We start from the raw sequence: 25,439 nt of genomic DNA on the forward strand, positions 1-25,439 counted from the left end.
AGTCATAACTGATGCAATTGCTACAGGTTTGTTTTTTGGTTACTAAGGCAGGTAAACAGTTATTTTACATTCACACAAAAAAGGCTTTTAATGGGTTAGGGGGGGAAATGACTATTTTTGTTACATACCATAATCAGTTAAAGAAACATTTAGCAGGATGATGCAAAAATCAGGTAGATGATGCTTTTGAATTTTCCAGGATTTTGTTCTTATATGGCCTCCAGTTCTTGACCTTTGGTTGTACAGCTTTGGCTTAAAAGTAGGCAAAGCTTGACTTCTGAATTCTGTGTCTGCCTTTAGCTGTAAGACCTTGAGTAAGTTGCATAAATTTTCTAAAGCTTCATTTCATAATTTGTATAACACCATCACCAGTAACAACTATAACACTGTCTGTGTTAAAAGCTTGTGAGAATTACATTTTTTAAATGTGCATAATTAGCATTTAGTGCTCACAAAGAAAGATTGCCTTAAAAAGGAAAGAGCAAGGTTGTGTGTTGACAACTGTTTGGGTAAATATGATGGAGTAACTTAAGTCAAAAACGAAGCTCCAGGAATTGATGGAATACCAACAGAAATGTTTCAACAAGCTGATGTGGCACTGAAGCACGTACTCATCTGTGCAGGACATTTGGAAGAAAACTACTTGATCAACTGACAGGAAGAGGTCCATATTTGTACCCATTCCAAAGAAGGGTGACCCAACAGAATACGCGAACTATGGAACAATAAGTAAAATTTTGCTGAAGATCATCCAACAATGGTTGTAGCAGTACATTGACATTCTAAACTAACAGTTCTCAACCTGTGGGTCCCGACCCCTTTAGGGGTCAAATAACCCTTTCGTAGGGGTCACCTAAGACCATCAGAAAACACATATTTCCGATGGTCTTAGGAACTGCGACACCACACTTCTCCTCTATCCGTCTCCATGCGGGTCCACCCACATGCAGATATGCCCACATACGTGAAGATACACCCAGTGTGAAGATTGTTACCCATGTTACACCATGCTTCAAGACAAAATTTCATTTACTCATTTATTTGTAATTAGAAATATTTCTCAACATACTGTTTCTGTGATGAATCACTGTGCTTTAATGACGTTCAATTTTTAACAGTGAAAATACATCCTGCATATCAGATATTTACATGATGATTCATAGCAGGAGCAAAATTACAGTGATGAAGTAGCAACGAAAATAATTTTATGGTTGGGGGGTCACCACAACATGAGGAACTGTATGAAAGGGTCACGGCATTAGGAAGGTTGGGAACCACTGTTCTAAACCTCTGGGAGCTGCCAGAGGTTGAGAACGGGGATGCGGAACAAGGGGACATCATTGCTGATGTCAGATGGATCTGGGTTCAAGGCAGAGAATACCAGAGAGAAGTTCACTTGTGTCTTATTGACCATGCCCAGGTGTTTGACACTGTGGTTCATAACAAACTCTCATTGTGCTCATGTGGAAATTAAATACATGGATCAAGAGGCAGTTGTGCAAACAGAATGAGAGTTTAAGATCTTTTAAGATGGTTTAAGATCAGGAAAGGTGCATGCATCAGGAAAGGGTTGCATGCTAGCAACACACTTATGTAATCTGTATGCCGAGCAATTCACCAGAGAAGCCGGCTTATATGAAGGAGAATCTATCTATTCTTTCCTTCCTCCTTTGGTCAGTGACTTCTGAATCATCAATAGCTTCTCTCTGATGGATCATACCTCCCAGCACACAAATGCTGCTCCAGTATCGTCTGATCTTTTAAGCCAAGAGGGGAGACTCACACTGCCCCGCTGCTCTCGGCACCTTCTAGTCCTTCACCTGCTTCCTCTGACTTCTTGCCCCTTCCTCCGACGAAGCTGTCCGTCTCTTCCTCCTGGTCTCTTGTCACCGTCGCCTCGGTGCTGACAGTTCCACAAGACTTCATCCCACGTCTCAGCAGTGTTTTGGCTTTTTGCCAAGCTTTATTGATACTTCCTTCACATAGCATTCCATTTAATTGTCCGGTCATGTTAATACAAGTTGAGTGATCACCACCAAGGTCAACTTCAGAACAATTTCTTCCTTTACTCATTGTTGTCAGTTCCTACCTCCCCCTGCCATGCCCCTAGGTGATTTGTAATCCAGTTGCTGCCACGGTCATTTCCCTGTCCTGGACTGCATATACCGAAAATCATGCAAGACACAGCAGGAAATGAACAACAATGACAACCAACAACAATGATGAGACAAAGCAGAGAAAAACCTCACTCAAATATTGCAGAGGGAAAGAACGTTAAAATGTGTCCTAAAGGAAATTAAATGATAAGATAGTTGGTACATTTTCACCTAACTCTGTCTGCCACGGTCGGTGTTACAGTACTCTGTCGCACGGCCTGTATCATGCTTGCCTGCTCCTGCTTTTGTAAAAAGTGTTATCTTAGATTCACGACACGCCATTCTCCCGAGTCCCTTTCCTGCTGCTCAGTCTTTCCTTTCTCTTCCTCTCCATGACAGCCTTGCCTTTTAACCCTCCTATCCCAGCATGTGTATTGTTGTGTTTGATTCTCTACTTCACGAGGCAATTGAGGTTCCCAGACATTCAATGACCGGGCAATGGCCAACAAAGCAAGAAACTTCCAGTTCCATAGTTTAAAAAGGCCTATACAATTTGAAACGTCATGATTTCTCTTTCTAATGTTCATAGTCTCTTAAACAACAACAACAACAACCTTGAACCCATGACTGCCAAGTTGGTTTCTACTCACAGTGACCTTGGAGGACAGGAGAAATGCCCCAGAATTCCCAAGGCTGTAATCCTTACAGAAGCAAATGGCTGTATTAGGTTTCTGGCGTGGTTTACCTCAGTTCTTGCTTCACAACACTGAAAGAACGCACGCGGCAGAAGCACTTTTTTGTCAGTCCAAGTGGCTTTTTGAGGGAATGGAAAGTTTCAGGTATGACAGGCTCAAAAAGTACACACGATTTCTGGAAAGCATACAAGTTTGTATGGGGGCGGCTCGGGAGCTCGTGGCTGAAGATGGCCACTTCAGAAGAGCGGGAAAACCCACATGGAAAGACTATCCGAACAGGAGCACAAAACCACACATGTGGAACAGGAGCCGGAAATATCCGGGGGCCAAAAACAGGCCCTGGGTGCATTCTGAAGGAATCTCAACCTCCACTTTCAGTGTGCACCTGCACAAGGCAAGAGATGGGCCGGTGGCCTGCCCACAGCCGGCTTTTCTCCCTCCTGGCTGGGGACGCATGGCTGAGGATATTGGCCGACTTATTGACTGAGTCTCTAGGCACACCTGTGTGATGTCATGTCGCTGGTGCCTAGACTGAAGTGTACCTCCCACCTGGGCCTAGGTGACTTGGGTCTGAGCATGCTCAGTTCTGGATTTTCCCATAGGTGTCTAATTCGTGTGCCTGATTTTTTTCTAATCTCTGTATGTGGCTAATTTTCACGTAGCACAGGCATTCGGTGGAGACAACCCCCCTCCCTTGCTCCCTAATCTAGCGACCTGTCAGCTACATCTTTTTCCCATGCAGTGGCTGGTGGGTTGAAGCTAACTTTCTGTTAACCACCAAGTACTTAACCACTGTGGCACCAGGCTCCTTTTGGTATGTGGCACATGAAGTCTTCCCAGGAATAAAGTACTCAAGAATTCTGCCTCATTATGGAGAAAGCCTTGCCCAGTACCACAGTGAGGTAGTTTATTGTGCCAACCTGGCCGATAAACACATGCGGGGTTAATTGAAGGGTGGAGGGATAAATGGCTTGGTGAGCCTCGGGTGCCTTGCTTTCTGATGGTCAGACCAGGGTGCAGCTGCTTAGCCAGTTCCCTGCTTCGACTGGTAAGGCTCCCTTCCTGCAAAGCATCCCCAAGGAGAAGCCGCATGGACCTACCCCGATGCAGCCCTGGGTGCTGGAGCAGCCACGTGGAGACCCCTGCCAGTGCCAAGATGCTTACACATTCACCGATTCAGCTTTCCTCCTGCAGTCGGCGGCATAGTGTGTGTTTTGTGAGATGGAGGAGGACTTTGGTGTCAGACATATGGGTTAATGTTGGGCTTGTGGGATTGGGCAGCACTCGGTTGGGATTTTTTTTTTTTTTTGGATGTGCCCTTAACCTTTATCTAAAACTCTCTCTTATACATGAGTTTCTGTGGATTTGTTTCTCTAAAGGACCGAGACTCACACACACAGGGATCAGGCAGTTACTGTCACAATGGAGCCCCTATAAGAAAGCTTGACTGCCATGCAAACGTTGTTGTTAGATGCCCTTGAGTTAGGTCCAACTCATAGAAATTGTATGCACCAAGAACAGAACCCTGCCTGCTTCGATGCCAGCCTCACCAGTCTGGTATGTGTGAGCCCACTCTTGCAGCCACAGTGTCCATCCATCGCGCTGAGGGTCTTCCTCTTTTTTGTTGACCCTTGTCCTTGGCCGAGCGTGTTGCCCTTCCCTGAGGTCTGATTTATCCAAAGCACCTGAGATAATGTCTGGCATCCTTATCTCTAGGAGCATTCTGGCTGACTACTTCCAAGATCGAGTTGTTTGTTCTTTTGACAGTCGATGGTCTTTTCAGTATTCCTGGCCAGCATCACGAAGCAAATGTATGAATTCTTCTTTAGTCTTTCTTATTCAGTAGCCAATTTCACATGCCTGTGAGGCGGCAGGCCACCAGAGGAGCTCAAACAATTCCTCCTGACTAACTAAACTTCTCAGTGTGTGAGACCCAGGGTTCTTTATTTGACCAGCACACTGTTGTTTCCTTGGCGTTTGTCTCCTCATATAAAATTGGCAATTAGAAGAAGCCAAAAAAACAAAAACCCCAACTCACACCACCAAGTCGATTCTGACTTATAATGACCCTGTAGGTTAGCCCTATAGGATGCTCTTGAATTGCCCCTCGAGTTCCCGAGACTGTAAATGTTTGTTGGAGTAGAAAGCCTCATCTTTCTCCCTTGGAATGACCAGTTGGTTTTGAACTGCTGACCTTGTTCTTAGAGGTCCACCCATTAAGCCACCAGAAGCTAGCATGATTAAATCAACAGCATAATAAGGCATATCTCAAAATAGTTTAAGAGTTGCAGGTAGTTGCTTCCTAATTTCTCCTTAGTCTTTATATAGGGTTATTTTTATTAACCATTGAGGGAAATACTTTCTATAATTTTTCATAAATGCTAGTACTTTAATCTTGCGTAATCATACCATCCTAATTGCATTGTTTTGTTTTCTTTGTCCCCTTCCAGTCTTTCCCTGAAAACACAAATTTAACTTTTACATGTTATCATATTGATATTATTATTATAATACTTCGTGGGCTTAACATTTTATTTATTAAAGCAATAAAGAAGGATGTACCAGGCTGGATAGTTTGAGCATATTGCACATAATCTGTTTCCCTTGGCTTGATGTTATATTAAAACTTAGGATTTAATGAATAATTCGGTGGTGGATCCATTTCAGAGACCCAGGTTCACACCCTGCCCAGGACCCCTCATGTGCAGCCACCCTCTGCCCTTGGAAACGGTGTTGCTATGATGCTGAACAGGCCTCTGGATCTCAGATAAAGGTGAACTAGGAAGAAAAGCCTGGTGATCTCCCGAAAATCAACCACTGAAACTTTCTATGGATCACAGCAATCTTATCAGCAACCATGCTGTTAACATGGCAGTGGTTCTTTCATTGTGTGTGGTATTGCTGTGAGCTAAGGACAACCTGAGTGCAGCTAACAACAATAACTGTATGTTCATACGGCTGAAAGCTTAAGTAGAGGAAATAAAACTTCTCAGGGAACTAGCTAATCATCTGATAAACAGTGCTCTGGCTTCAAAAAAGCAAACAACCCCCTCCCACCACCAAAAATAAATGTATACAAGTTTATCCAAGGATATGTGAGATGATTGAACATAAAATTGAACTGCAACCTAGAATTACTACTTATGATAGGCACTTGCATTTGATCTTTGCAGTATATATGGGTGCTAACAATTATAAATGTCTACTTAGAAAAGATAGAAGGATACTTCGAAATACAGAGTATATTTTATTAGCTATAGATAAACGTTTTCTAATAAGACATGCTAACTTACTTAGCATTTATTTATACAAACTCATTTAATAACTTCAACATTGTTCTTGCCAAAGGTGGTAGTATTTCAACTTAATTATGATTAGACATGCGATTTAAATCACCAAAAATCTCATTCCTCATGCAATGATGCCAACCAACATATAAAGCTCTCTACATCAGCATTTATTACACTAATTTTCCAGAAGATAAACACTCATTCTAAAAGCTATTCTTGAAAAATTACCATAAAGAGGCATATTTTTAATTTCCCATAAGTTCTCATCTGAATTTTAATTGCGTTGGATAGATTTTGTATGTACGGAACAATGAGTTTATTTTAAGTCATTTATTACATTATCTAAATTATCTTTATGCAGTCTTATTTGTGCAATTTCCATGAGCGTTCTACAAGAGACTGTTCTGAGATAAGAGTGTATTTTTCTTGCTCTGTTTAGCCTCTTGGGAATTGTAGTGGGTTGTACTGTGACCTCCAGAAACTGTATCAACCCAGAACTTCAGAAAGTGACCTTATTAGGGCTGGAAGCGTGTGCGTGTGTATTTCAAGTAAGGAACTTGAGATGAGATCATGCTGAACTAGGGTGAGGCATGGATCGATTGGTGGGTGTCCTGACAAAAGACACCAAAGGGGAGACACCCAGAAGCACACAAGGAAGATGGCCGTGTAAGGATGGAGGCAGGGGCCGGCACGATACTGCCACTAATCAGGGCACCCTAGGAGCCTCCAGAAGCTCGATGAGGCAAGGAAGCAACCCCCGCCCCTGGAGCTTTGGGGAAGGGTATAAATTTGAACTTTGGTAGCCTCAGTAAATTTGGATTTATAGCTCCAGAACTCTGAGAAAATAAATTTCTGTGGTCTTAAGCCTCCAACTTTGTTGGAATGTGTCGCTGCCGCCTTCCAAAAGGCACCTAGGTCTGTGTATGATACTAATTACAGGTTTTTAATTCCTTTAAATGTTGGTGTGTGTTTGAAGATAATATCTTTTTTTTTTTTGTAGGTGTGTTTTTCAAAACGCACCTGATCTCTCGACTGTTCCCTTTATAAGGTTACTGTTCTGGTTTCTCTCGTTCACCGCAGATGTCGCCGGAGGTTACTCGGCTTCCATGCTGGATGCCATCAGAAGAGCAGTGATGGTTTCTAATAGTCTTTCAATCAATAAGATAAATGAGAAAAGCCTCACTCTCAAAGAAGTCTTCAGACTAGCTACTCTTGGAGGAAGTCAAGGTAATGACTATTTGCTCTCCCAACCTTGGTCCAATCAGGTTGCTCCCTGTCCCTGCGTAGAAAACCGTGACGTATGCTGTGATTTCCGCATGCGTCGTAGAGTTCAGTTGCATCTCAGAAAGCGTATCCAAAATGTAGAAATCAAGTCAATGCACAGGCAAGCAGTGGTGACATTCTTTCAACGAGTTCTCTGTCTTCAGCTGTTTGTTACAGAGCTGTCAGATTGATCATTTTGAGAGGTAACTTTTTATATTGGTCACGTGCAAAAAGTTCTTTGAAAATAACCAGTATTCCTATTGGGCAAAGTAACATGCTTTCTATTGGTCTGCGTGATACGAATAATCATAGTCCAAACAAGAGCCGACACTTCCTGGAAGCTTACCTGGAATGGGCACTATGCAACTTGCTTTATTTGCATTTTAAAAACTTCACAACCACGAATGAATTCCATCTTCCAAACAAGGAGCCCAAGGCTTACGTGGCAGCCAACCCACAGTGCACCACAATTCAGATCTGGAAGACCCGAGACCAGATTGTAAGCTCTTGCCTGCTGTTCTGCATGGAAACTTCTTCCTGTGTAATATGCCTGTCTACACAGGGCCTTTTGCGTATATGCTAAAGTGCACTACTTATCCAAGCCTCTTTAGAAGGAGAAAGATGTAAAAATGTAGTTGGTGGATATGCAAATATCATTCATCAGCTTTATGAGTTCTCCCATGTAATCATATTCATATCAACAAAATAGAATTCCTTACTGTATTGCTTTTGGGAAAGTAGAAGGCAAACATTTTTGAAAGTCTTTGTATGACATTCAGTCCCTCCCCACATAATTAGTAGAAGGCACCTGACTTTTTTTATCATTTCTAATAATTTTTGCACTCTTCTATTGTTAGGAGAGTCCTTCAGCTAAAAAACAAAACACTTCCTCCCCACCCCTGAAAATAAGAGAGACTGTTTAATAATCTTTTATAAATAAAGAGGATTTCTAAGTTGGTGCTCAAAGAACTGGCAAAAGATGTCTGGATATGTGTGCACAAAAATATAAAGTATCAGATGGTGCCTAATGGGAATATATTAATCCATTATTTTTTGCATGTATATTCTGGATAGTGATAGAATACAGCAAACACATGCAAACTGAAATAATGTTGCACTCAGTTGACATTCCTTTGAATGTGTCCTTTCAACATGTCACTTGAGCGAGCACCTTATTTAGACAACCCTCCCTAAGGAACATTGGCTTCAATGCCCTCCTTTTGACCAGGAAAGCCAAGGCCTATACTTTCTGAAACTAAATCATAGAAATAAATGATGCTCTTACCCAGTATCCAATATTGATAGAACATGAATTCTAGCTATGAGAGAGACAGAATCGGTAGGTGTTATTGACCTATGTCCTATTTTAGAAAACAATTCTTCTCTGGTGATCAGAAAACCTTTAAGGTTACAAACAAATTGGGCTGTTTTCAAAGTGGGATTAGTAAATTACAAGATTATTCACTTTGAAAAGTAGAACTATATTTTTATCCCGAGGATTTAAACTGAGAAAATGATAGTGAATCTTTCTGCATTACCAGATATGCAGGCAGATGATTATTTATTTGAGGTTCATTTCACTGCCATTAAAATAGATCTTCTAAGCGATTTCAAAGAACAAAGAGAACAAGACTAGCCAAAAAAACAGGGAAAGGAGTTGGAGCACTGAGGATAGAATAGGAGGGAAAAGTAAAAGGGGTTTGTATCAAGTTAATCATCCTGTGTCTCAACAAGATACTCAATCTTAGAGTGGCTAGGAGATGAGGGGTAGACATAGCGCTACCACCAGAATTAGGACCATAGTAATGAAGGGAGCTGTTTTATATTCAGATTTTTCTCTTCCTGTCTTTACAGAAGCTCAGGTGGTGTAGTAGGTGTTATGTGTTGGACTGCTAACCACAAGGTTGGCGGTTCAAATCTACTAGTCGCTCTACTGTCGACAGTTGAGGCTGTCTGTTCTTGTGAAATATTTACAGCCTTGAGAACCATAGGGGCAGTTCTACTGTGTCCTGTAAGGCTGCGAAGAGTTGGAATCAACCCGACGACATGAGAGTTTTTTGTTTTGTTTTTATTTTGATCCTTACTCTGCTTTCGTAAGTAGAAATGGTCTATCCTTTAGAATGAGAGAGCCTGCCTGCCTTCCCTGTTAAGACACTGTTTTTCTCTTTCTAGTGTTAGGCTGGTTGGCTCTGACCTTGAAAACTGGGGTGTTTGCAGTCTGGCACAACAAAATACTGACCGTGCATTGCATTGTGCCCTTCTGTAGCTCTGGGGCTGGATAGTGAGATTGGAAACTTTGACGTGGGCAAGGAATTTGATGCACTCCTCATCAACCCCAAGGCATCTGACTCTCCCATTGACCTGTTCTACGGAGATTTTGCTGGTGATGTATCAGAGGTAAGTGAGAGAACCTCAATCAAAGGGCATTTATCCTAGAAAATAGTCATGACAGCTTCCCAGAAGAAAAAATAAAAGCCGGAACATTTTAATAGAAATCGGGAGAAACTTAGATGGGAAAAGGAAGTCTGTAAGCTATTATTACAACTTCATGAGAGTAATATTCAGAATAATGGCACTAAGATATTGGTATTTTGAATTTATTTTCTCTAAACAGCCACGTTGCAGTGGGCACTTGAGGAGCCCTTACTCTGTATTAAGAAAGCTAAGTGTGGGATTAAGCACTTTCTTAGATCATTGCATCCAAGCATCAGAACAATTCTATGTAGGTAATGCTGACGTGGCTATTTTATACTTAGAAGGCCACTGAAATTCAGAGAAACTTAAGCAATGTACCAAAGGACTCCTGGCCAGTATTTAAGTGGCAGAGTTTGGATTTGAACCAAGGACCTTCCTACCAGACTCTTAGCCACTCTGTTTCATTGATTTTTTTTTCTCAATTTTATAAGAAATGCATTTCAGTGCATTGCTTCCCTTATTAGAAAATGCTTTTACATGAGTAAATAAGATAATTCATACTTTAATAACAATTCTTTATCTGATAGTGTTTTTTTCACAAAGTACGTATTACTATTTATACACTGATTCATTAATGTAAGGGCAAGGCCATGATCCAGAATCAGCTTAATACGGGTTGCCGTAAGGCAGAGGTTAAATTTATTTCCACCTTCTCACGTCTCTATTATTTCCCTTCCTGTTTCTCCACTGGGTTCGATCATAGGCTACAGTGCTCACAAAGAACCGGCAAGAATTCACAAGCTATAATCACAGTCGCATGAGTAATTAGGATAGCAATCCAGAAATAACAGGATGCAATTTGGGATGCAACTCAGGGTACACACCAGGAAGCTCGGGCTTCAGGGTATACTAGCAGGGCCTGGAAGAATCGAAGAAGAGAACAGATCTCTTCCTTCTTCAACCAGCACAGCTGAAGGTCAAGGTCCTCCTGCCACAGGTCCTCCTCGGGGTGACACTTGGGCAGCTCTTCTCTCTATCAGAACGACTCTGCTTTTGGGTTCTTACCAGGTTTTTATAAGCTAGCTGTGCTGTGACTGTCAGGTGCTGGCAAATCAGCTCCAACCCGTAGTGACCCTACAGCAGACCCTACAAACCCTGCCTGGTCCCGTGTCCTCACAGCTGTAATGTTTGAGCCCATTGTTGCCGCCACCGTGTGAATCCAACTAATTGAAGAGCTTCCTTTTTCCCCACTGGCCCTTTACTGAGCATGCTGTCCTTTTCCAGGGACTGGTGTCTCCTGGTAACGTCCAATGTGCGCAAGGCAGAGTCTCGCTGTCCTTTGAAAGAGCGCTCTGGCTGAATGTCTTCCGAAGCAAATATGTTTGTCTTTCTGACAATCACTGTCCTTCCAGCATCCATTGCGAACCCCCTAATTCAATTCACCACTTCTTCTCTGGTCTTCTTTACTCCTTGTCCAACCTTCACATGCATGTGATGCAACTGAAAACAGCACGTCCCGGGGGCAGGTCCGTTTAATCCCCACAGTGACAGCTTTGCTCTTTTGCACTGTGCATATCTTGCGTGGCATATGTACCCAATACCACCCATCCTTCGTTTTTCTTCTGCTTCCATGAACGTAGTTCCAAAACAAAATCAAATCCTTCACGCCTGCTAAGTTTTCTCCATTTACACGATTGTCGTCTATTGGTCCCATTGTGAAGAATCTGGGTTTCCTTACATTGCGCTGTGATCCATACTGAGGCTGATCTTCATCAACAGGTTCTTCCAGCCCTCTTGACATTCAGCAAGTAAGTTCATGTCATCTGTCTACCGCAGGTTGTTAATGAGCCTTTCTCCAATGCTGAGCCCACATTCTTCTTCACGCATTCTAGCTTCCTGGAGTATTTGCTCAGCATACAGATTAAGTATGGTGAAAGGATACAACCCTTTCTTGATTTTAAAGCATGCAGTGCCCGCTTGTTCTGTTAGAATGACTGCCTCCCATTTTTCTCAAATTTATCCACAGTTTGTTATTATCTACACAGTTGAGTGCCTTTTGCATAGTAAGTAAAACACAAGTGAACATTTTTCTGATGTTCTCTGCTTTCAACCAATATCCAGCTGATAGCAATGATAATCGTCATTCTATGCCCTTTCTGAATGCTGCTTGAATTTCTGGTAGCTCTCTGTCCATGTGTTACTGCAGTCATCTTCAGCAAATTTTTACCTGCTTGTGAGTGATATTGTTTAATAATTTCCGCATTCTATTGGATCATGTTGTTGTTGTTGTTTAATGGACATTTCCAGTCTATTTCCGTCTTCAATCTGTTGCCCTCTTCCAAATTTCCTGGCATAGACTAGCAAGTGCTTCATCAAGCTGTTAAAACATTTTAATTGATATTTTGTCCATTCCTGGAGCATTGTTTTTCACTAATGCCTTCAGTGTAACTTGTTTTGTTTTTTTTCTTTTTTCTCCAATACCATCGGTTCTTGAGCATATGTTATCTCTTGGAATTACTGAATGTCAAACAGTTCTTTTTGGTTCAATAAGTCTTTGTCTTTTTGGTTCAATAACTCTTTGTATTTCTCCTCCTCCTCCTCTTTCCCCTTCTTCCCCATGTCCATCTCCATCCAATGTTTTGCCCGTAGAATCCTTCAATCTTGAAACATGAACCTTGAATTTTTCTTTAACTGTTTCAGTTGCATATATGCTGTGGATATTCTTCGGTTTTAGTTTTCTAATACCAGGTCTTTGCACATTTCATTATAATGCTTTACTTTGTTTTTCCTACCTGCCCTTTGAAAATTTCTGTTCAGCTCTTTAATTAATCATTTCTTCCATTTTTTTAGCTGCTCTCCATTCAAGAGCATGTTTCAGAGTCTCTTCTGACATCCACCTTGTTTTTTCTTTTTAAATGACCATTTGCTTTTTTAACGGAAGATGTTATTAATGTCATACCATAGCTCTTCAAGCCTTCTGTCATGAGTGTTCAATGTGTTGAAGCTGTTCTTGAGATAGTCTTTCAATTCAGGTGAGATATATTCAAGGTCGTATTTTTATTCTAATGAACTTGTTTTCATATTCTGCAACTTGAACCTACACTTATGTATACACAATTGATGATCTTTTCCACAGTTGGCCGCTGGCATTGCTTTGGCTGATGATGATGCTGATGATGATATTTACCTGCTCCATCACCTCTTCCCATAGATGTAGTCAGTTTGATTCTTGTGTAGTTCATCTGGACAGGTCCATGTGTATATTTGCCATGTATGTTGTTGGAAAAAGATATTTGTAATGAAGAAGTCGTTGTTGGAAAATTTTATGATGCATCTCTTTATATCACCAAGGCCTATTTTCTTTCTCTTTTGTTTCATTTTTCACATTCCAGTTATCAATAATGATCGATGCATCTTGATTGCATGTTTGATCAATTATACTGCAAAAGCTGACTGAAGTCTTCAATTTCTCCATCACTGGCTTTGGCGGTTGGTGTGCAGATTTGAGTTATATTTACATTAACTATAGACATATAGGTATTACCCTATCAGAGACAGCGCTCTACCACAAGATAAGTCATGGAATATCCTTTTCAACAATGAATGTGTACCATTGCTCTTGAATATGCAACTCCAGGCATAGTAAACCACATGATTACTGACTCAAAATGACCAATACCAGGGCTATTTCAGTTCCCTGATGCCTCTGGTATCCATTTTTATGCATTCCACTTCATTTCTGTTGACTTCTTATTTGCCTAGATTCATACCTGGTACGTTCCACATTCCGGTTTTCAATGGATGCTGGCAGCAATTTCTTTTCAGTTTGGGTTATGCCCCATCAGCAAATGAAGGTCCTGAAATAGGGGTAGATTCTGTGATGGAAACTAAATGTATATTTCCTGCCCTTGCCACCTGCCTGGATTTGCTTTTCTCAACTCACCATGTGTTCTTTCTTATTATCTTTGTTTTCCATTTTAGGCTGTAATCCAGAAGTTCCTGTATCTAGGTAAGTAGATACATGTCTCTATGCTAAATAAAACCTCTCTCTCGCTCTCTCGCTCTCTCTCTCTCTCTCTCTCTCTCTCTCTCTGTATGCCCCTCTGTATTAGAGTATCTTATGGTAAGCCCTAGGCATGATCACTTGCTCTTATTCGTGGTTTTTAAAGGTTCTTCATGATTAAGCCCATTTGAGGCGTGCTATTTAAAAGGCACTGTTTGAAATGTACATGTCCCTCTAGGACATGGAGCAGCCTTAAATCCTACACTGAAAAATGGACAGCCATTGAGTGTTCCATCCTCTCGTGTACATTCTAGTCCCCACCTTCCACCCTAGGCTGTACTATTGGTGTGCAGTAGAGTCTTGTCACACAGCCTTTTAACCACTGTGCTTTCCATTCTGCTCAGTGAGGGAGAGGAGGAGCAATAACCAGTGCCGAAGGCTGTGCTCTGCTTCCCATTCTATGCAGTGACTCAGGCCCCTAAGTCAACTTGCGATGGGCAGTACCTGTGAATTGTGGAGGTCAGGTCCTGCAGCCCATTCATCTCTTGCTGGGTATAGTTCTAGAGTTTCAAGCTAAACGACAACCAGTTGCTATCAAGTAGATTCCCATTCCTAGTGACCCTGTGAGCTTTCAGAGTACAACGGTGCTTGCAGTATACTTAACTCTATGACAGATCTTTTGGAAGTGCATCCCCAGACCTTTATTCCTGGGCACCTCTTGGTGGACACAGCCACCAGCCTTTGATGAACTGTTTGCACCACCCAGGAGTCACCCAGTCTCTGGATTAAGTACTCCTTTCACAGCTCAGGACAGAAATACAAACCAGCTGGAGAACACTGGAGGGTCGGCTGCTTCCACCCTACTGCAGAATTCAAAACCTCACCCTCAAGTTGGATGCAGCATTTTCTTAAGGTCTTACACCTCTGTCCAGATGTCAATAATCTAATGGGGTGGGGGGATAGAGCTTTTTGTATTTTCCGTGTTTTTCTTTCATTTGAAATCATTTAGGTTTGCTAGTGGCAATCTAGATCATTTTTGACCCATAAGCACGTTTTGTAAGATTCCTTGCTTTTTCTTGCAGGAGATGATCGGAATATTGAGGAGGTTTATGTGGGCGGCAAGCAGGTGGTCCCCTTCTCAAGCTCTGTGTAAGGCGCTAGGGCTTCTACAAATGTGCTCCCGGGATGACATGGTTTTGCATCTCCCATCTATCCAGGCGGAGTTAGAAAGTCAAAAACAGATACCTTGTTCTTGGGATGACTCTCTATTTCTGTGAATAGGTATGCGCCTGCCAATTCCTAAGAAGGAAGTTGCACTAATTCGCTACTGCTGGGTTGGGAAGATTTCATAATTTCATGAAAATCCCTCTGTCTTGAGCTGTTCAGAGTTAGTTTAAGCTCAAGCATAAAGGAAATGTTTTTGCTGGTGGTGTTATTATAAGTAAAATCTATTTCATATTTTGAAATGGAGATAAGAGATATTCCTATAAGGTTAAATATTTTGAATTAATGTGAAACTTGGAAACCTGAAAAGGACAAGTTGGGCTATCTGTGTATGAGAGAGAGAGAGAGAGAGAGAGACTAAGAACACGTTTTGCAAAATTACTTATGATTGTGTTTGAACACTGCTTATTGAGCATACTAATTTAAAAAGAGAACTTCTTGAATTTTAAAATGTGTTTCTCGATTGACCTTGTGTTCTAGAAATTTGCACTTAAAGGAATTTGCATTTCTGAGATGTGTTATTGCTGTGCTTTGCCTTCTGTGGGGATGAAATGTCAGAAATTGAATGCCACATGCTTTGTTAATGTAGTTCTGTGCTTGAGAGTGTTTGACAGAAGTGGGTATTAAAGATTTAAAGTCCCTTAGGAATGTTACTCATATAATTATGTGGCATAAATAGTTGTACTTTTGTGTACTTTAAAATCACCTTGATTTATACCTGTGTGGTGTTATTGCTTCTGGTTTGTTCAAAGACAAAACCAATCTCATGTTCCATAAACTGAAGAAGAATTCCATTAAAGTGGCCTATTCTACCCAAGCATTATACAATAGTTATTGGAAATTTCCCCTTATCATTCAGTTGGAATTTTAAAATGAAAGACATATCCTTTTAAAGAAGTGTCATTAAAAAATCAGTAAGCCCTTCCTATTAAAAGTTCTCTAGTTCCCTAATTCATCTAGTTGTCTGTTTCATTCCTTACACTTTTGGGGCCATTAGAAATGTAGAATAACAAAAACAACAAGCACACGCCCCACTTCATGTTTCTATTCGTCACACTTCATGAATCACACTAAATTTCTTTTCAACACCTAGGAACGCCGAACAAAGCAAAGTACGTGTTAATACTTCCCAACTAGTGCAGTGCGTTTTCCCATAACCTAGAATTAAAACCAATTCATGACTTTATCATAAATCCTAAGAACATATTTACGTCAATATGTAATTTAAATCTGACACATTCCTTATTGACTTCCAACCCCAATCGGAATAGTTTTTCCTAATATATCATTGCACATGTTCCTATCTTAGGTGAGACTTCTTAATTTATGGTAAAGAACTTTAGGCCATGTGGCTAATTATATTTACAGAGCTAAGACAATCCCTAACCCTGTACTATAAATTTTATTTTGCAACATATTGATGCTAAGTCAGCACTAGTTACAGAGGTGTTTTTCTTGTTTTGTCTGTTGTTGTTGTTTTCCGACTGACTAATAGAGACTTATAGACTTGATTTGGTACACTAGGCCTAAAGATGGGGCATAGTTTCAGTTGTACTTTTAAAAAAAAGAACAGCTAGTGTTGTGAGATAGTAAGGAACCCAGTACTCCATTTCCGATCTCGTTTTCAGTAGTGTAATTCCTGCTTCCTGTCAAAGATGTGCTGCACGCCCCCACGTGTGCTGATCTCCCCCGCTTCCCTATAGCCTTTGCACCTGTTGATGCTCTCTTCCAATCCCTGCCACAGAAGCTTGCTGACATCGAGTCTACCCCAAGGGAGTAGGGCCAGGGGTTTTGATGAGATGAGCAAGAGCCATTAGTAGGTGGCAGCTGTTGCAAAATCTTACACACTTACCTCCTTCAAGTGTAGGTGCTTTCATGGTGAGCATCTGTGCCCATTTAGACTTAATAACCACATGTAGGAAGTTGTCGTGTGTGGTTTCAGAAGCAGAAAGAATGCCCATCGAAACGCAACCTGTCAAACAGTCGATTTCACCTTCATAGTATTTTAACACCTGCATATCCTTTCTAAGGAGAATAGTCCGTGTTGGGATCTTTACATGCACTTGGATCTCCCTGCATCCCTATAACTTATGTGCTTTATTTCTCCCGGTGCAGTATTTCTGATGGTTGCACAGACTTTTTCCAGCACTACGGGCATTAGCCATATTTGAAACCAGCTGTTCCACACTTTGAAACGTTGCCTTTGCCTGATGTAGGTTGATTTTCTGAATTGTCGGGAGGCCATAGCTCAAGCCAATCTCAGTTGTTATTTTATGCTTCAACACTTTGCTCCCTGCAGGAAAGAAACAAGCAAACTTATCATGGTATTTTTAATGGTATGCACTTGGAAAGGTACACACGTGGTCAATAATTGTGACTGTCATAAATTTATATATATTGCAACCAGAACACAAAACCAAACTACTAAAGTGAATTTTCCTTTCCAAAGAGACAGACAAGGGGAATCAAAGATGAAAGAATGTCCAGGTGATCACAAATTAAGGTAGAAAAGATTCCGCTTCCTTATTTATGCCCCAGTTTCTCCTGTAATTTAATTGCCCAAGACCCCCGAAGCTCAGAGGGTATCTTAGAACAAGAGGAGATCTTTCTAAATTAATGCTTGTGAGTATTGAACCTCACGAGATCTTTTTATTTTACTTCAGTCAGCACCCTCCGTGTGAAAGGAAGGGGGTGGTAGGCAAGCACTCCGCGTTGCTTAACTGAGTTTGAAGTGTCCTTGAATATCTCTGTTCGCAACTGCAACAGAGATCGGAGAGAGGAACTATAATGGGTGTGAAATCCAGCAATGAATTTTGAATCTTTACTCTCTACCACACTCTTCCCATTTGGAATTTTTCCACCTCAGAACCAGGCAGATGGCAAGCTCGAAAGGCAAGCCGGCAGGCAGATTGCTTCAGTTCCACCTGGTTCCATACAGGGAAAGGATCCAGAATCAGATACACCTGTACCCTCTTGGAGAGTGTCTCTTTTTGAGATGGATGACTGAAAGGTTGGAGATAAAGAATCCACCCAGAGGCACTTCAAAAGAAAGGTGATCGATTTCCCCAGAGTCAGCCCATGGAAAAACTCCACGGAGCACAGTTCTGTTCATCTTCCAGCTTGTGGGAAGAGGAAGCAGGGGAGGCAGGGCATGAATGGGAGAAGTAGATGTGTAAGGAAGGGGTCAATTTAGGACAACAAGGAAATTGAATGTCAATTTCAAGATCACTTAATAGTTGAATATCTTGGGGTGCAAGTTACTTGGGTAGCAGATGCTATTCTTAGCACTTCCGTTATGTGGCATTACCTACCTGTCCATTCCCTACTCAAAAGCCTGTCAGAAAGCACGGCTTCGAGAAAATCACCTTAACTTGTTGTTAACTCCTGACTGCTGCTGCTCCTCGGGATAGCTATGTGTGTATTCATGGGGAAATTGTTTCTCAGTATTTGTACTGATTTGCTTATTGTTCTTGTGCTGAATGAGCTCCTTTGTGCTTCAAACTAAATAAATGAATAAATAAGATTTTGTGTGTACATTAATTTTTGTTGTGAGTTCTATCCAGTGAATTTTGGTGTGAGTTCTGTGTCTGATAGGAGGGGGATTCATCTTATGATGTTTTTCTCTACTTAACATGAATTTTTTTTAAAACACAGAATAGAATATATAGCTATGGGCCAATGTATATACCTTGTATTCTATAAGAGGTTCCCCATAAATAGCTTTTAAAAATCAAGCTATAATGTTGAACCTTTTAAAATCATATTGCTGTTACTTTTTAAGTTCAGGAAAGTTAAGTTTATTCTATTTGGGTTTTATATGCTTTAAAGTTTGAAAAGGTTGTATAAAGGTTAAACGGGCCCTAAACAAGTATGTTTCGTATTGTTTCAACCACAACTCAGAGAGAGAAATGCATGTTACCTCAAAAATATGTAAGTATTTGTAAGATTTCCATATGGCTTCCTTACCTGTGAGGCCCCAAGATAGCCTCTGTATTGTTTGTGTGTTTGTTTTTCAGGTCTACCCATTAAACATGTTTTTTGTATCTTTTCTTAATGCTGCAGCTGGTACTCCAAACCTCCCGTGGGTTGTGGTCTGCAATTTGGAAACAGGGCTTCAGGGTGCATTTGCATCTAGATTTGGCTGCTGCTAGACTGGTGGTAGTGAATAAGTTATGATGTAAGTACCCTTGCCTCAGTTTCTCCCTCTGTGATATGAGGGTAATCGAAGGAACTGCCTTAGAGTCATGAGAAGTAAATAAAATAATACCATTTGCTGTGGAAGTCAAGAATGGTACGTGGTAGCCCCATACTGTCTAAGTAGAACTATGTTCCATAATGCTTTCAATGGCTAATTTTGGATGTAGATAACCAAGCCATTCTTCCACAGTGCCTCTGGGTAGATTTGAACCACCTACCTTTGGGTTAGCAGCCAAATATATGAACGGATCATACCACCTAACCGAAAACAAACTTGCTGCCCTCAAGTTGATTCTGATCAATGAGCCGACAGGACAGGGTAGAAAAGCCCTGTGGATTATAACCCTTTACAGGATTAGTAAAGCCTCGTCTTTCTCCTGTGTAATGACTGGGGGCATCAAACTACCGAGCTTGCTGTTAGTAGACCAGTTTGTAACCGACTGCTTGTGACTCCAAAATAATTCACAGGTAGCTCATACCATAGCTCTGGGACACAGTCAGTGCTAATTAGATAATAGCTGTTACTTTTTAAATTAATATATGTACTCTTCATTTATCAACTCTTTAATTATTCAACATTTTTAATTTGCACCAATAGTGTATAGATTCAGTGATCCAGCTAGTTTGTATATCAACAATGTATGTCTGGCAGTAGCGAACACTGAGGTTTGAGTCAGAAGTTAACATAGACTGTACTGGTTATGGTAATGTGTTATATTATTGGGGCCATGATTATTAGTGGCCTTGTAGTTATGTAATGATGTAAGTTGGCACTCATGTAATGATGTAATCATCTTCCATTTGTGATCCATTATGGTCATCCTCTATTTTTATGAAAGGATGATGTTTTTACATAATCTAGTCACATAGACAAGTGAAAAATAGGTATGCAGATTTAAAGTTTTAATTTTAGAATCTAATTTTTGATATGGTATTTGTAAGTGAAAGTTTACATAATTGGGTGACTGTATTAGACTGGGTTGACTACAGAAATAAATCCCGTGACACTCAAATATATGTAAGAGAGAGCTTTATATGAAGAAGTAATCAAGCAAACATCCCAGCCCAGTCCATATCAAGTCCATAAGTCCAATACTACTCCATAAGTCTGATACTAGTCCATAACTCCCTAGTCAGACTCATGCAGCCACATGCAATGATTCAGAATGCAGGAAGATCACAGGCCAGTGTGTGCAAGGTCTTGTAGAGCCAATGGCAGTGGACGCGTCTCCACGGCTCTGGATGCCATCAGCATGACTCGAAGTGGCTCGTCAACAGGAAGGTGGAGACATGAACAATACCTTCCCCCTGGGTGGATCAGTGCCCTGCTCCTCCGGTGCCATCATCTCCCTCATTATTTTTTCCCCTCCTTTACTCCCCCACAAGTCCCTCCTCTTTGGGTTGGAATTCACCACATCCCCTCGCACATTTGTTGCTCCCTGATTTTCCTGATTTGGCCGATCCTCAAGGGTGTTAGGTGGTGTCTCATGGTTGTTTTAATTTGCATTTCTCTGATGGCTAATGATCAGGAGCATTTTCTCAGGCTTATTGGCCATTCGGGTCTCTTCCACAGTGAAACATCTCTTTGGGTCTTTTGCCCACTTCCTTGGGGGGTTAACTGTTTTCTTCTTTCTGCAAGCTGGGAGGGTATTGTAGATTTTAATAAGCCCTTTGTCTGTTGTGTCATTGCTAAAAATCCTCTCCCCATTTGTGGGTTCTCTGGTTACTCTCTTGGTGAAGTCTTTTGATGCACACAGGGGTTTTATCATTAGAATATCCCATTTGTCAATTTCAGGTTCATCTGTGTGGGTACCCTTCCCTACTATACTGAGCTTATGGATTCCCTGAACCAGGGTTCTTAGGTTTGTCCTGATTCCTTTGTGGATGATGCTGATAATTTGGGGTTTTACTTCTAGGTCTATGACCCACCTTGAATTTGTTCTTGTACAGGGGGTGAGGTAAAAGGGTCTTGTTTCACAAGGGTCTTGTGGATATCCATTGTTTCCAGCACCACTTGTTAAAGAGGGCATCCACCTCCCACTTGATGCATTTTGGGACCTTGTCAAAGATCAGTTGTCTATTTGCTGATATTTTATTTCTGGGGTTTCTGGGTTGTTGTTTATTTCCCCATTGGTCTGCCTACCTGTCATTATTCCAGTACCATACTGTTTTGACCACTGTGACTGTATAGTAGGTGATAAAGTCAGGTAAAGAGAGCCTTCTGACTTTGTCTTTCATCTTGAGGAGTTCTCTGCTAATTCTGAGCTTCTTCCCTCTCCATATGGAATTGGTGGTCAGTTTTTCCAATTCTTTGAAGAAGGTAGTTGGTATGCGAATTCAGATAGTGTTAAACTCATATAGTGCCATGGGTAAGATTGACATCTTTACTATATTGAGTCTTCTGATCCATGAGCATGGGATATTCTTCCTTTTGTGGAGGTAGGTTTTGGTGTCCTGCCATAGGGTTCTGTAGATTTCCTTGTATATGTCTTTTGGGTTTTTTTGGTTAAATATATCCTTATGTATTTCCATTTGTTCTTGGCTACTGTGAAAGGTACTGCCTTCTTGATCTCCTCTTCCATGGTCTTGTCCAGTATAAATAGCAAACCAAATAGACTTCTATATGTTGATCTTGTATCCTGCAACTCTTCCATATTCTTCTGTCACTGCTAGTACTCCTATTGTAGAGCTTTGGGGATTTTCAATGTATAAAATCATGATGTGTGCAAATAGTGATAGTTTCACCTCCTCCTTGCCCAGATGGATATATTTAATGTCCTTCCACTGCTTTATGTTGTTAGCTAGGACCTCCAGCACAATGTTGAATAGAAGTGGGGGGCAAGGGGCATCCTTGCCTGGTCCCCCTTTTCAGTGGGATTGTTTGTCTTTTCTCCATTGACTGCGATGTTGGTTTTTGGTTTTTCGTAAATAGCTTTTATTAACTTGAGGAATTTTCCATCCATTCCTATCTTCTTGGGTGTCTTCATTAGGAATAGGTGTTGGATGTTGTCAAAGGCTTTTTCTGCATCTATCGATATTATCATGACGTAATCCTGCTTGCTGAAAGTGAAGAGGAGTTACCTAGAGCACTATGATGAAGGTCAAAGACTCCCTCCTTCAATACAATGACACCTCAACATAAAGCAAAAATCCCCAAGGGCTGGGGCAATATATAAATAACATCATGATAAGTGGAGAAAAGATTGAAGTTATCAGGATTTCATTTTACTTGGGTCCACAATCAACACACATGGAAGCAGCAATTGGGAACTAAGTGGAACTATTACACTGGACAAAAGTTTTAGAAGGAAAAGATAGTACTTTGAAGACTTCAGCCTTAAAATTATCATGACCCAACCCATGGCATTTTTATTTACCTCATATACATTTGAAAGCTGAACAATGAAAAATAACTGAAGAATTGATGCATTCGAATTACAATATTGACAGAGTACTGAACGTTTGTACTGCCAGAAGAACAAACAAATATATGTTGGAAAAAGTACAGCCAGAATGTTCTTTGGAAGCTAGGATGACAAGACTTCACTATATTTGGGACATGTTATCAAGAGGGACCAGTCCTGGAGAAGGACATTATGCTTGTTAGAAGCTGAGCAAAAAAGAGAAAGACCTTCAATGAGATCGATAGAAATAGTGGTTAAAATAATAGACTTGAACACAGGAACAATTTTTAAAAATCATTTTCTTTATTGGGGGCTTTTACAACTCATCACAATCCATACATACATCTATTGTGTCAAATACATTTATACATTTGTTGGCATCATTATTCTCAAAGCATTTGCTTTCTACTTGAGCCCTTGGTATCAGCTCCTCATTTTTTCCCTCTCTCCGCGCTGCGCCCCCACAGGAACAATTTTCAGGACAGCACAGGATGGCGTAGTGTTTCGTTCTGTTGTACGTAGAGTTGCTATGAGTCAAATTTGACTCTGAAGGACCTCACAACCACAGCAACAATCACATGGATATACCTAGACCTACAGGGGATGCACTCCCATAGATACAGAAGCATACAGCTGTGCTTAGGTACCACATACGTACTTTTTGCTTGTTATTGCTGTTGTTGCCAAATTGAATATGTTATAGCATTTGCCCAGGTTCTCCCCTTTTCTTGTGCACTTTTTAGCATCTTTATTTTCATTGGTCGAGTTGTGCAGACTTCGCCTGTGCTTAGTAGTGCCTTTCCCATCATCAAAAATAATAACTGTTTGTTATCAGATAGTAGTAGCTCCTATTTTGAATACCTACTCATAACTTTATAACAGTGGGATTGTGCAATATTTGTCTTTTCTGATTGGCTTAACTCACAGAGCGCAATGTTCTCCAGATTCATGCAAGTCATGTTTTGCATATGCCTCATTATTATTGACTTAAAACATAACAAAACAACCCACTCTAATTGGTTCCCACCCAGGGTGACCCTATAGAATAGGGTAGAACTGCCCCCATGTATTTCTGAGATTTTAACTCTGTGGGATTAAAAAGCCTCAAATTTCTCCCACGGAGCAGCTGGCGGTGGTGAACTGCTAACCATTGGGCTATCAAACCAACACCTAACTCAATCTACTACCAGGAATAATATTCCATTGTATGAATGTACCAAATTGTTTTCCCATTCATTCATCGATGGATGCTTGGATTCTATCTTTTCATTATTGTGAGTACAATTAACATTGGTTTATATGTACCTATTCGAATGTATACTTAGGAGTGGAATTGTGATGTATACTTAGGAGTGGGATTGCTAGGTCTAACATTTTGTGGAAGTGGCATACCATTTTCCATAATGGCAGCACCATTTTACAAGCCCACCAACAGTGTTTTAAAATTTCAGATACCCCATACCCTCACCAACATTATTTTATGCTGTTTAAAAATGTTTGAGGGGAGTTCACAAAAGTTCAAGGTGAAATTCCACTGTCTTTCGATTCGGATTTTCCAGGAACTTTTTTGAAGTACCTTCATATTTCTATCAGTTTATGCTTTAGAATTCAAACATATTAAAGATCCCCTGGTACATAAAAAAAAATTCTTAAGGACCTCATTAGACTTTTTTTCAGCATTGATTTGTTGATTATTTTTTTTATTTATAACAGGAACTCCTAAGAGAGTAGTAGAGTTGATCTATAAACTCACCCTCAATGCTCTGCACTCTTTCGTCTTTCCTTCTCCTAAAGAGCAACTTAGTCAAAATACCCAGAAGAGAAATTTCATGTGCATAATTTTACATTAATGTGAGCCTAATTTGCACATGGTGGGCAAATGCTATAATTAGCATTTGGGTAATTCACCATTGGGTAATTAATAGACACAGAAGATTTATTGTATTGTGTTACATTCAGAATTTAAGTAAAATAAGGTTTGGATTAAAAGAGAAATACCTGCCAGTAGTAAGACAGGTTTTGGCAAAAGTGTTTTAAAACTCTATGAAGAAACCAATCAGGCTAAAGTTCTGTCCACAAAAAGGGCTGTCACCGATGGAAGCATTTGTTGCTTTTGTTTGCTAAATATTGTTTTAAAATAAGATGAGGGAAAAAGTATCTGTCGTTTCATGATAGAACAGCATTTTAAAGCACAAACCCTTCTTCCCACTATCTCGTTATCCTACAGATTGCCTTTATGACAATCAAAAAAACCTATCGAATCATTTTTCAATCAATGACATATGTTTGGCAGTAATGAGCACCAAAATTTGGGTAAGAGTAAGAGTGACTGTGATGGTGAAGGGTAGATTTCAGCTTGGCTGGGCCATGGTTCTCAGTGGTTGGGTAGTTATGTAATGATGAATCTAGCAGTTATGTAATGATGTTGTCACCCTTCGTTTTGTGATCTGATGTGGTCATCCTCCATTTCCACATAAGACCTATTTCCAGATAACGGAATGGAGGTAAGTGGGGCTATGTAGTCAGGTCAAAGTGCTACAGCGTGAAGGAGAAGGCAGACCAGTGACGAGAAGACAGAGGAGGGTGGAGAATGTCTCCCAGAGGAAGAGAAAAATCCCTGGAGCTTGGCTCCGGGAAGAAGCATAGGAATGTGTAACTTAAAGTTCACTCTCAAAATCGTATTCCATAAATAGTGGCATTGTTATCATGGTGATAAATGGCATGGTTGAACTTGGAGAATATTATAGTGCATGAAATTAATCGATCTTAAAAGGACAAATGCTATGTGAGACCACTTGTAAAAAGAAAACATTAAGACAAAGTTTCCTAACAAAAGAAAGACTTTGAAAACA

General features: G+C 40.6%; 1 protein-coding gene across 1 annotated transcript in view; it reads left to right on the plus strand.

Moving 5' to 3' along the window:
* Window positions 1–15,015, plus strand: part of GDA (guanine deaminase) — a 101,420-nt gene extending 86,405 nt beyond the window's left edge. The window contains exons 11-14 of the mRNA XM_004713816.2: window positions 7,162–7,308; window positions 9,611–9,741; window positions 13,741–13,768; window positions 14,845–15,015. Coding sequence (XP_004713873.1) covers window positions 7,162–7,308; window positions 9,611–9,741; window positions 13,741–13,768; window positions 14,845–14,915 — 377 coding nt within the window. The 3' untranslated portion in view covers window positions 14,916–15,015. The remainder of the gene's footprint in view (window positions 1–7,161; window positions 7,309–9,610; window positions 9,742–13,740; window positions 13,769–14,844) is intronic.
* The last annotated feature ends 10,424 nt before the right edge of the window (window positions 15,016–25,439 follow it).

The sequence above is a fragment of the Echinops telfairi genome, unplaced genomic scaffold, assembly GCF_000313985.2.
Source record: "Echinops telfairi isolate 266 unplaced genomic scaffold, ASM31398v2 ScPeMD7_22;HRSCAF=79, whole genome shotgun sequence".
NCBI classification, from domain to species: Eukaryota; Metazoa; Chordata; class Mammalia; order Afrosoricida; family Tenrecidae; genus Echinops; species Echinops telfairi.